Raw genomic sequence first — 11,576 nt, 5'->3', positions numbered from 1 at the left:
GTGACTCATTTTTGTATTCATTTGTATTTGTATTCATGACAAGTTTTGTATTGCATTCTTTAAGTTTGCTACGGTGATTTGAATAATTATTTGTAATGTGGATGATTTTGTATTATGTTTGATTTGAATTGTTGTATTATGTTAGACTTGATATTTAGGGGCCGATGAGATGCGGGATGCAACAGCGCAAAGAGCAGACTCCGCAAAGTCGACCCATAAAAAAACATATTCCGCGAATATGCTTTTTTACGGGTCCGTTTGAGGGGTTTGTATCTGTGGCCGTCCGCGCCGGCCCATAAAGGCCGTTTTGCGTGAACTGCAAACGCGTTTTGCGGGCCGGCGGGATGCGGGGTCTGCTAGAGTTGCTCTAAACTTCCATGCATCCTCTTGGGTTCTCTTCTTGTCTGGCCACCAACCAGCTCAGAAAGCAACAACAAAGCACAAGCTGAGGCAACACACACACAGTACTGTACGTTCCTCCGCCGTGCTTTCAAGCGCGATCCTTCCTTGCAAGGGATGCCAACGGTACACTAACGGATAAATACATGTGCATATCAACACGTATATATCTATCCATCTACTCGTCCAACTACACCAACTGGCATTAACTAGATCGTATGCATTTCAGCAACAGCAACCCATCCTCTCTGAACATTCCTCTTGATTAGGAGAGTGTTTGTTGCCCCCACACTTTGCTTAATCGGTTTGCTAGCTGCTTTGGCCCTCCTAACCAACTTTACACACGCTTATATCAAACATCGGACTCTTGGGGACTCTTCTCTCCTTCTAAACAACACGAGACTTCTCTGCCTGTAAGCAACACACATGCCATCTAGCTCACAGTATGCATATATAAGTCTCTACGTCGCACGCGCGCTCTCGAGCGAGCGAGCGCTCACGGAGAAGAGGATGGCATGCAAGCGGCAATGTGTGCCGACGCTGGTGCTTGTGGTGTGGTTGGCCGTGTCGGCGGCGCAACAGGAATGCAACGCGCAGACGAGGGGGAGTGGGAAGGATAATCTGACCAGAGGGAGCTTCCCCAAGGGCTTCGTCTTCGGCACCGCAGCATCCGCCTACCAGGTAGTAACAATTTTCAATTCATTTACTTCTGCATGATTAACTCTATTTTTTGTGAAGTTCTTGCATTGATCTTGATTCTAAATAAAGCTATATATGTAAAATATTTTCACTTAATTGGCTAGTGTGTTCCTTTCACATAATCGATGGAGCTTCCCTCGTCTTCTCTGTGGTATCGGATCTGTTATAAATCGATTGATCTTCTCCGATTGTAATATGGTTTATCTTATTTACCATGCTAGTTGATCCGTTCCTATTTTGGTGCATATGATCTTTTTTATCTTTTTGTTGTGGACTTGTGGGTCATGTGCTACTGTTCATGCACCCTTCTCTCCTCCTCTTGTATATGCCCGTGCTCATATTTGTCTTTTTAGTAAAGTTTACAGTCGATGCCTCCTTTGAAAAATAAGACATTATGACTTCTCAACAAACAAAATCTCCATTGTCCATGCACGCCCTCAAGTGTCAAGAATGGTAGTTACACTTGCACCCCGTTTGGATGTTGACACCCGAGGCTGGATAACTTCTATAAAAGCTCATAGGAGTTGGATTTGAAGATTGTGCATAAGCAACACATGATTGTTAGCACTACTTTGCAAGTAACCTCCCAGTGTCACTACGTTGTCACATGCGCGCAAGGACTAGTGTTGTAGGCAATGCATAAACAGGAGTTAGAATTTTGCACACACTAATTAACGACATGGACTAGAAACAAGAATTATATGCTCAAAGCAAGCAGGAACTCAGATAACATTTGCAATTTCTTTATGAGGCATAGTAAATTACTCTTGCGCAAATGACCAAATGTTTTGCAGGAACCTAGGAATTAAACTTTGATAATACTATAAAATAATTAGCCAAACGTACCCATCAAATAGTATAATTGACGTGGTGCACTGAAAAGGAATGTTCTCCAGAAGAATAGAAGAAAAGGTTGGAAGCCACATATGGCCCCGAGTGCGACTTGATTGCAAAGTGACCCCTTTGAGGTAAAATCATAGCTAAGTTGTCTTGTATGAACAAACTGGAAGAAGCTGACTCATGACTCACTGACTCCTCATCTTTATATTTTAGAGTACATATTTCTTTTTATGCTTCGACAAAGCAGTCTACCATAAAACTTGAATAATAGCTTGATCGATCCGTCTTGAACCCAATATGGACTCAGCAACAATACATGTACACTACATAACACACTAAACATGGTTGTGTGCATTGCATGATGAAGAGGCCGGATTACTCCCTCCAGTCGAAGAAGAAATAACATAACACACTAAACATTGTATTCTGAAGAAAAAAAGACTAAACATGGTCGATGTGCATCACTCGATGGAGAGGCGGGGGTTCTCTCTCAGTTTTGGGAAGATGACTTTTGTATAGTCGAAAAGGTGGGGACCTGTGGTGTGCACCAGGATCTTCTCTAGTTTTCTTACGCAATGTATTAATCCAACTATGAGTAAATTTTGTGTAAATATTCTTAGAGTAATAAGCATATATATTATGGTATGTGTTTTTTTTTCTGAAATCATGTTTTTTCTGTTGGTAGTACGAGGGGGCCGTCAATGTGGATGGAAGAGGCCCTACAATTTGGGACAAATTCGCACACACGTTTGGTAACATAAACAATTATTTTGTTTTGTGATAAAACATTTGTTTTTTCAGTGGAAGAGAAACATTGTTGGCACATGAAAGTATATGATTCAAGATAGTGATACAATCTTCTTACAAATACCTTTTTCTCCTATGTAGGGAAGATCCTTGACTTCAGCAATGCCGATGTTGCTGTTGACCACTACCACCGTTTTGAGGTTTCTCCTTTTTGGAAATATAGGCACTAGATTAACGCATCAAGATGATACATATCAAATATGAACATGAGCGTTTAATTATGCATTCGTTGTAAAATATACTCATGGCCCTTGAAACAACTAACTATTTCAGGAGGACATTCAGCTCATGGCAGATATGGGATTGGATGCCTACAGATTCTCAATTGCATGGTCTCGGATTCTCCCAAGTATGCATTATTAGTACAAATTTTGTGCGCCCCTTAATAATTTGACTGATAAACAGGCTTGCCAAACTATTGAGAAATTAATTAACATATCAGAACACTAATAGTAATAGCCTTGTGTGTTTTGTTTGATGTCCAGATGGCACCGGTGAGGTCAACCAGGCAGGCATTGTCCACTACAACAAGGTCATTGATGCACTCCTGGCAAAAGGTGAACTTTTGTACACTCTGAAGATCAAAACATTATTGACCAGTGTTGAAGTTTTATCGAAAATAACTGTTGAATCCAAATTAGTTATGAGCTCACTAACAAGGTGAACTACAATTAATTTTTTCCAGAGATTGAGCCGTATGTTACCCTCTACCACTGGGACCTTCCCCTGGCCCTGGAAGACAAGTACAATGGGTTGCTTGACAGGCAGATAATGTGTGTACCGTAGGCACCTTGATTTGGAGCAACTTTTTCTTGGGTCTAGCTGCAATGGTGGTCTAACAACCAAACCATGCAAATTTCCAATGCAGCAACGACTACGCGGCGTATGCGGAGACGTGTTTCAAGGCGTTTGGGGACAGGGTGAAGCGCTGGATCACCTTCAACGAGCCACACACGGTGGCGGTGCAGGGCTACGACAGCGGGATCCACGCGCCGGGCCGCTGCTCCGTGCTCCGCCACCTCTGCTGCAAACAAGGGAGCTCCGGCACCGAGCCCTACATTGTCGCTCACAACATCATCCTCGCTCACGCCACGGTTTCAGACATCTATAGGAAGAAGTACAAGGTCGGCCACCCTTGATGTGATTTCCCCTTGGGCCTGAAGTTGCAATACAGTTTGAAATGAACAATAGAAGATTGAGTTTCTATGCATTAATATTATGCAGGCAGAGCAGAATGGAGAGGTGGGGATGTCGTTGGATGTGATATGGTACGAGCCTGTCTCAAACTCCACAGCTAATGTTGAGGCCGCGAAGAGAGCACAAGAGTTCCAGCTAGGATGGTCAGAGCCTCACTCGCTAACTTCATTAACTATTTTCCACTCTCTCCGATCCATAAAAAGTGTCGCACTTTTGAACTAAGTACTAATTAATCTAATCATGGATGGATATGTAAAAAAGGTTTGCCGACCCCTTCTTCTTCGGCGATTACCCGGCGACAATGAGATCGAGGGTTGGAGAAAGGCTGCCGAGGTTCATGACCAAAGAGGCCCATCTGGTGAAGGGGTCGCTGGACTTCGTGGGGATCAATCACTACACCACATTCTACACTAAGGAAGACCATTCCACTGTCATCAAATACTTGCTGAATGATACCTTGGCAGACAGCGGATCCGTCAGCCTCCGTAAGTTCAGTTCCTACCCCTCTTGTATCTTTACTTTTTTTTATCTAACTTCATACTCATGTGTGCATCTTGTGTACATTGTCAGCCTTCAGAAATGGGAAGGCAATTGGAGATAAGGTAACCATCACATTGGCAACATGCAGACTGAAATTTTTGTGTTGTAATGTTGCATTTGAATTTTTGAAAATTAACTGTAGGCATCATGACTGAATATTTCTCTTGTTCGCCTCCGTACGTGCAGGCCAATTCAATATGGTTGTACATTGTGCCTGGCAGCATGAGGAGGCTCATGAACTATGTCAAAGATAGATACAACACTCCAACTGTCTACATCACTGAAAATGGCAAGTACATGCACAATATGAATTTTTCCATTTGATTAGCAAAACACTGAAAGAGATGGAACAGAAACCGCTTCAGAGTTTTATGAACTTAACAAGGATGTGCATATTCTCAATCAAGTGTAATTGATGTGCCTTCGACATAACATTAAATGAACTCTGTTGTTTCAGGGATGGATGACAGCAACAGCCCCTTCATCTCCCTCAAGAAGGCCCTCAAGGACTCAAAAAGGATCAACTACCACAATGACTACCTCACAAATCTAGCTGATTCTATAAGGTGCTAACACTATTTTACCTTCCCTTGATCAGTCGAAACTTCTTTTGCTATTCATAGATTGGTTAATCTTTGGTACTGCAATTTATGCAGGGAGGACGGTTGCGATGTTCGCGGGTATTTTGTGTGGTCTCTTCTCGACAATTGGGAGTGGACTGCTGGATACACCTCGAGATTCGGGTTGTACTTCGTGGACTACAAGGATAACCTCAAGAGATACCCCAAGAACTCAGTCCAGTGGTTCAAGAATTTGTTGGCATCTTCCTGATCAAAATTTGATAGCTAATGTAGAGGTCATGATTACAGACACACTTCAATACTTTTCTATGACTTGTACAGAGGGTTCAATAGCAATTTGTGACTTCTCATGTATACATTAATTGTATATAGTGAGAATCGACTTTTTAGACATACCATATTCCCTAGATTAAATGAGCTTAGTTACTATTGATGATGTTCTCTCAAAAATAAAAAACCCTAGATTAAATAGGCCTGTCTGGACCCTCGTTGATAAGATAGGAGTACCCTTATGAAGATCAGTATAGAATCTCTTCCATTCAACAAGCAAAGGCATGCTCTGTTTTGCGAAAAGCAAGAACAGAGGATCCACTGTACCTTGTGCTGACACTTACAAACACATGAAAAATAGCACCCATTCTACTTAATGAGAGCTTCCCATGAAGATCAGTATAGAATTTCTTCCATTCAACAAGCAAAGGCATGCTCTGTTTTGCGAAAAGCAAGAACAGAGGATCCACTGTACCTTGTGCTGACACTTACGAACACATGAAAAATAGCACCCATTCTACTTAATGAGAGCTTCCCATGACATCAAAAGGTCATATTTTCGCATTCCCCCCTAACAACTGCAAACAGACCAGAGTTCATGTATCTCTCGCCGGCGCTGGGGAATATGGTAACGATCATCTTGCCCTGGTTCTCTTCTCTCATCGCAATCTGCCAGAGACTCACGAAATCAGAACTGACATACCCAGCAAATATGCTAATCCATGTAACCTTCTAACATCAGCAGTAAAGTTACCTTGATGCAAGCAGCTACGTTTGCACCGGAGGATATGCCGACCAGCAGGCCCTCCTCCCTCGCTAGCCTCCTTGCCATCGTCATGGCCTCCTCTGTGCTCACCGTCACGACCTCGTCGATGACAGACGTGTCGAGAACCTCCGGTATGAACCCCGGCCCCGTGCCCTGAATCTTGTGTGACCCCGGTGAACCTCCTGAACACAGGATCAAACAACAATGTCTCTGGTTACTATTGCACATCCCGAATGTTTTTGTTCATGTGCACTTATTCATTGATGGTTCTGATTGGTTGGAAGTTCATGACTTGAAACTAGCACCACATGGTATGGTTATGGGATACCTGAAATTACAGCGCTTTCTGAAGGTTCCACGCACACTAGTTTTATGGATGGATTTTTCATCTTCAGGTACTTTCCTACGCCTGTCAGTGTGCCTCCTGAGCCAACCGCGGCCACAAACATATCAACTTTGCCTGCGGTGTCCTTCCATATCTCCGGTCCTAAATTTGTTCCAGAAAATAATAATCGAGTAAACTGTTGCCCAAGAGTATATTGAAAATATAAAAGAGTCATAGCCGGTAACTAAAGACAGTTGTAATTTGTAAAAGATGACATTTCAGATATAAGTACCAGTCCATTTGAAGTGTGCATCTGGGTTTGCTGGATTGGTGACTTGATTAAGACAATAAGAATTTGGTATAGTCTTCATCAGCTCCTCCACCTTGCCAATCATTCCTTTAAACCCATTTGCAGGATCTGCAGTAAATATTCATCGAAAAATATTAAGACACTTTAAATACTACTATTTGGTTAGATGACGGAAGAGTAATTCCCCCGCCGGTACAAGAGGGACACTCAAAGTATCTGTTGAGTTCGTAACCATTTCTAGGGGCAAAAGGCAAAAAAATCCTGGTTCTCACCTGTTAAGATCAGTTCAGCACCCAAAAATCTCAGTAGCATCTGTTTGTCAAGTGAATATTTTGCAGGCATAACAGCAATAAACCGGTAGCCTTTCTGAACAGCGATGAACACCATTCCAATTCCTTGATTGCCGCTTGTTGGCTCGATTAGTGTGGTAACACCAGGTGAAATCAAGCCCTTCTCCTCTGCATCTTCAATCATCCTGCAGATAAAATTGCACGCACTCTGGTAAAGAAATAGTTTACAGTTCGTTACCTATTTTCTGTTCACTTCAAAAATAGGAGCATTATCACAGTCATTTAGGTGGCTAAATTCCAGAGACACGGGTAGCCTGTAGCTATGCTTAGATGATATATGCATCTAGGAACTGCACACTTTTGACTTATAAATTCAAGAAATGAACCAAGTGAGTCATAAAATCAATAGAGGATTGCATTGGCGCGCACCGGAGAGCGCTCCTGTCCTTAACTGAGCAAAGGGGTTGGTACGCCTCCATCTTTCCAACCAACCGCGCTTCGACGCCGTCTTTCTTAGCAATGTTCTTCATTTCTATTAGTGGAGTCCAGCCTATGAGCTGAACAAAAATATAAAGTAGGCCACCATTAGTAAATGATTTAAATGCAGGCCTGCTGATCCATACCAAGCAAGACCTGTGCTTAACTAGCTCTTCCCTGTCAAGAACTCCCCCCAAATCCTCTACTTATCCAAGAAATATAAGCCTCTTGTGCCTAAAAACAGTGGGACAAGCTAATCTTAACCGAAGCTGATAAATGGAGTCCACGGCTCCACGCACATCCACATCCAAGAAGCAGCCCAAAACTGAGACGCCTATAAGCCTTGCTCCGAAGCAAAAGATGAGTTGGAGGGGAGAAAATCTGTCACCTGGGTGATGTTGGAGGCGATGTTCTCCTCCCCGGAGGAGAGGAGAGATGGGATCCCTTTCCTTCCCTCTTCCTCCACTGCCATAGCTCCCTCCCTCTTTCTCCCCTCTTTCTATGTGGACGTTGCGTGCCAGATGGATAGGGTGGCTCCCAAATCACCTTGCAGCGCCGTACAGGATGAACTGGCGAGTTAGGTTTAACTCGGAACCATCCCTTTTGTATTATTGTACCGGTCTTCGCTGTCGCTCCATTGTCCCAACAACCTCTAGTGGAGATTTCAATGCAGGGAATTTAAGATGGAAAAATTATAATGAAATGACGGATTACTTCACCTCTAGTTGCAAACTCTGAATACATGAAGATGAAGATCTTTTTCTATGAACTGGAGACAAACCCAACAGGTTTACATTTTAGAGAACTAAAAAGTTTAATTCTTGATTTGGTTAGGGCGCGCCGGGCCAGGGCTATAAAAAATAAATTTAATATCATTGTAAACACATGGCCCACATATCAGATATTAAATTGATAAGAACATATACTACACTTGATCTTAGCCAAAAGGCCGAGAAAGGTATGAGGTGGAACGCTGAGGCAGGTCTCCTTTTATAGCCATCCGTTCCTCTGCGCTCCTCCTCCGTGCGCGATGTGGTACTAAACTGAGAGCCTTTCCTCTTCTACTGTCGCGCGATGCCACCAGCAGGCACACGTTAGCGCTGCTAGTTTGGGCCCAGACTGAGAGCCCATACCAGGTCTTGTGCCTTCCCTTCTTTTCTGTAGCAGTTTGGGCCCAAACTGAAAGCCCATACCAGGCCTTCTATAACAGTTTGAAATGCATAAATAAAAAAAAAACAGTTTGAAATGCATGGCTGAGAGAAATACGAGTATGTCGGCCAATTTCCTGTCCCTTCTTCTTTTTTTTTTGCAGGGTCTGTCCCTTCTTTTGAGAAACAATTTCCTATCACTGCGTGAGGTGCATATGACTAAATGTTGTAAATTTCCAGCTTGCCTCTGCCATTAATAATCTAGTAACAAACTCAGTTGCTATTCGTGTGCCTTACCCAAGTATATACACCAGCATTTTTTAGGGATACTTGCAACTTTATTACTTAATCAACATCAGGAATCTCGTTCGCTGCAATATGTAAAATGCAGTCTGGTGGCACATCAGGCCAAACTATCTCTAAATCATTGCTAACCCCCTCTTAGCTAAAACATGAGCAGCTAGATTAGATGTATGCCAAACCCAGGTATATAACCTACATTCATGGGTGCTCAACGATAGATTCCACATCAAGATAGGCAAAGCGGGATACAGCTCGTTTATTACCTCAAAGAAAACAAGAAACATGTCTTTTCTAATCACGGAACACGAGAATAGCATGCACGGGAGAAGGATTTAGGGAAAGGTACACGCTGCTTTTTCAGAGTCTATAGGGGAAAGGTACACGATGATTTTTCGGAGTCTATAGGGGAAGATTCCACCAGCCCCAATTGCTTTGGGTGAGAGATCGAACCTTCACTCGTTTCTGGTTTCTGCTTTCTCCCTAGGGAAAGAAGATATGATACTTTTTGGAGAATGCAATCCCCGCATTCCGGGCCTGCTTTGCAAATCAACATCTGAAGATCTACAGGTCACCATAGTCTTCTGATCCACTAATAAGATTCCGCGCTCGAGATGATGTGATCTGAACGAAAAGATAGGTACATCCGAACTGCCCAAGGATATGGTCTGGGTACCGATCTGCTAGGATAAGGGGGAGATCCTAGTACTCAAAAGGCTGGGTAAATTTCGAAATTAAGTGGAAGAAATCCACCAATAAGAGAGTAATAGAAAATACTGTTATCATGAAGAAATTCTTTCAATCCATTAAGAAGATACTTAATTCTTTATACAATAGATACGGGGAAAAAGATGATGATAAAAAACTCCACAATAATAAGAAATCCAAGAAAAAAGATATAACGGATGAGGAAGGAGCTAAAGAACCTATCAATAATGATGCATCTGGTGGCAGTAATGATGCATCTACTTCTACTTCCCCTAACCCTAATGATGGTATTTGTTCCACTAATGATGGAACAAATCCAAATGTGAAAACTAGTGCACCTAAGCACGACGATCATGGTATAATCCACCATTTTATATGCGGTGGTGGTAGTTCAAACGGTGGAGATAGTTCCAACAGTGGTTGGACTTCCTACTTGAAATCACCTATTGATAGATTTGTGAAAAGTCGGAAAACACTTACCAATTTAGATCAAAGAGGTCTAAATGGTTTTATTGCCAAAATAATAGGGTTTATAGGTCCAACAACAATTTGCTTCCATTCTTTTATAACAGTTGGATGCCGAGGATAGGTTTGTTTTCCATGTTTGTTAGAGAGCCACATGACTTTCAAATAGGAGTTAGCGTACGACCATATACCACGTTTCACAATTATGGAACTCTAGTTATGGAATATGTATATATAAAATATTTGTTCCACGCTCAAGTGGCGACAATATAAATGTATATATTTGATAAGTTTAAAGAAATAAATGATTCGCTAGGTTTGTTTTTTATCGATAATATTTACTTAAGGGATACTTTTGACGTTATTTAGCGATTCTCACATAGCGGTCTTGGTATGAAAACCCTTTTGAAACGTGAAATCATAAACAAGTTGGTTGAGGTAGTAATACCATTTTCTGATGAGAATTCTAAGTCGTATGTGTACGGTTATTTTGCTTTTCTAGTATACGCAGGGTTATTTTGTACTGTCTGATATAAGTATATACCTTGGGATCCATATATAAAACCTGCTGATTTAGCTCCACCATCACTGGATGTATTTAACACCTATCATGCCGATGTCGTGGGTTATAAGAAGGTCACATACCTGATTACTAAGGACATTCTCCAAACAAACTATGGTAGACACCTTTAAACAACCATCATTTAACGAAGTAGTAAATTCGAATGACTACAACCTTGATCAATCTGATCACAAAGTGAGTTTTTCATGCTTATGCACTAGTATCATGGTTTCTATGTTGTTAGTAACAAAAACACTTCTTCCACATTAAACAGTACTGCGTAGATACAAGTTTAGCACAATGAATTTCTGAGTTATTTCACACAAGGAATTTACAAGCTAATGAAAATCAATAGATTTATAGGATATCTATCTAAATACGGCTCCTATCGTTTAAGGTTAGTGTCATGGAATTGTCACGGCAGTTGTCCTAGCAGAAGGACTTAGTCGTGGAGCCATCACAATAGGGTTAGCTTAAAGGGGTTAAACAGGACAAAGGACACAAGGACTTTATACTGGTTCGGCCCCTTGCGGTGAAGGTAAAGGCCTAATCTAGTTTGAGGTGGTATTGCTTATGTCTCGATTACCAGGGAGCGAATACGCTTGACCTAGCTTTTGATCTGCTGTTTCTTGCCCTAAGCTGCCGCCGGGTCGTCCCTTTATATACACAGGTTGACGCCCAGCGGCTTACAGAGTCCCAGCCGGCTCATAAACAACGTGTCCGGCCTGGTGACTAATTACACTTGCCTTACAATACAAGTTATACATATATGGCGGTTTACACTTATGGGCTTTAAGCCGCCTTTGGGCTTCGGGCCCTTTAACAAGTCTGCTTCATGAAACGCCATCTTCAACATCTTCATGGGCTTCGTCTTGATGAATCGCCATTGGGA

The 11,576-nt window shown here is 42.1% G+C and overlaps 2 protein-coding genes and 1 pseudogene across 4 annotated transcripts; 1 reads left to right on the top strand and 2 right to left on the bottom strand.

Annotated features, from left to right (window-relative positions):
• Positions 1 to 792: 792 nt before the first annotated feature.
• LOC109767240 (beta-glucosidase 34) lies at positions 793 to 5,496 on the top strand. Its single transcript, XM_020326003.3, has 13 exons — positions 793 to 1,080; positions 2,624 to 2,690; positions 2,827 to 2,885; positions 3,019 to 3,094; positions 3,231 to 3,302; positions 3,431 to 3,518; positions 3,614 to 3,869; positions 3,970 to 4,085; positions 4,204 to 4,427; positions 4,513 to 4,544; positions 4,669 to 4,771; positions 4,940 to 5,048; positions 5,139 to 5,496. Exons 1-13 carry the CDS (start codon positions 826 to 828, stop codon positions 5,311 to 5,313), a joined length of 1,632 nt encoding a protein of 543 aa, XP_020181592.1. The 5' UTR covers positions 793 to 825; the 3' UTR covers positions 5,314 to 5,496.
• An 85-nt stretch (positions 5,497 to 5,581) lies between these two features.
• LOC109767241 (cysteine synthase) lies at positions 5,582 to 8,530 on the bottom strand. 3 transcript variants are annotated; one of them, XM_073504790.1, is made up of 8 exons: positions 8,221 to 8,444; positions 7,890 to 8,153; positions 7,477 to 7,581; positions 7,007 to 7,209; positions 6,717 to 6,842; positions 6,428 to 6,586; positions 6,088 to 6,281; positions 5,582 to 6,002 (listed from the first exon to the last, which is right to left on the bottom strand). In XM_073504790.1, the coding sequence occupies exons 4-8, from the start codon at positions 7,206 to 7,208 to the stop codon at positions 5,877 to 5,879; spliced, it is 807 nt and encodes a 268-aa protein (XP_073360891.1). In that variant the 5' UTR covers position 7,209; positions 7,477 to 7,581; positions 7,890 to 8,153; positions 8,221 to 8,444; the 3' UTR covers positions 5,582 to 5,876. The 3 variants fall into 3 exon arrangements, with proteins under 3 accessions (XP_073360891.1, XP_020181595.1, XP_040250114.1); XM_020326006.4 differs by having other exon boundaries at positions 7,890 to 8,530; XM_040394180.3 differs by having other exon boundaries at positions 7,454 to 7,581; positions 7,890 to 8,528.
• Positions 8,326 to 8,463, bottom strand: LOC120970042 (U2 spliceosomal RNA; annotated as a pseudogene).
• Positions 8,531 to 11,576: the final 3,046 nt, after the last annotated feature.

Source organism: Aegilops tauschii, chromosome 7 (assembly GCF_002575655.3).
Source record: "Aegilops tauschii subsp. strangulata cultivar AL8/78 chromosome 7, Aet v6.0, whole genome shotgun sequence".
Taxonomy (NCBI): domain Eukaryota; kingdom Viridiplantae; phylum Streptophyta; class Magnoliopsida; order Poales; family Poaceae; genus Aegilops; species Aegilops tauschii.
Note: the sequence above shows the minus strand (reverse complement) of the source record. Positions and strands in the feature narration are given on the sequence as shown.

Excerpts from the sequence above, each read along its gene's own strand:
- LOC109767240 (XM_020326003.3), top strand. The coding sequence starts at position 826 with ATGCCATCTAGCTCACAGTATGCATATATAAGTCTCTACGTCGCACGC. Across the intron at positions 4,428-4,512 it reads CAGCGGATCCGTCAGCCTCC|CCTTCAGAAATGGGAAGGCA; the intron begins GTAAGTTCAGTT and ends GTACATTGTCAG. Across the intron at positions 4,772-4,939 it reads TGTCTACATCACTGAAAATG|GGATGGATGACAGCAACAGC; the intron begins GCAAGTACATGC and ends CTGTTGTTTCAG.
- LOC109767241 (XM_040394180.3), bottom strand. The coding sequence starts at position 7,973 with ATGGCAGTGGAGGAAGAGGGAAGGAAAGGGATCCCATCTCTCCTCTCC. Across the intron at positions 6,282-6,427 it reads AGAAAGCGCTGTAATTTCAG|GAGGTTCACCGGGGTCACAC; the intron begins GTATCCCATAAC and ends TCCTGTGTTCAG. Across the intron at positions 6,003-6,087 it reads ACGTAGCTGCTTGCATCAAG|ATTGCGATGAGAGAAGAGAA; the intron begins GTAACTTTACTG and ends AGTCTCTGGCAG.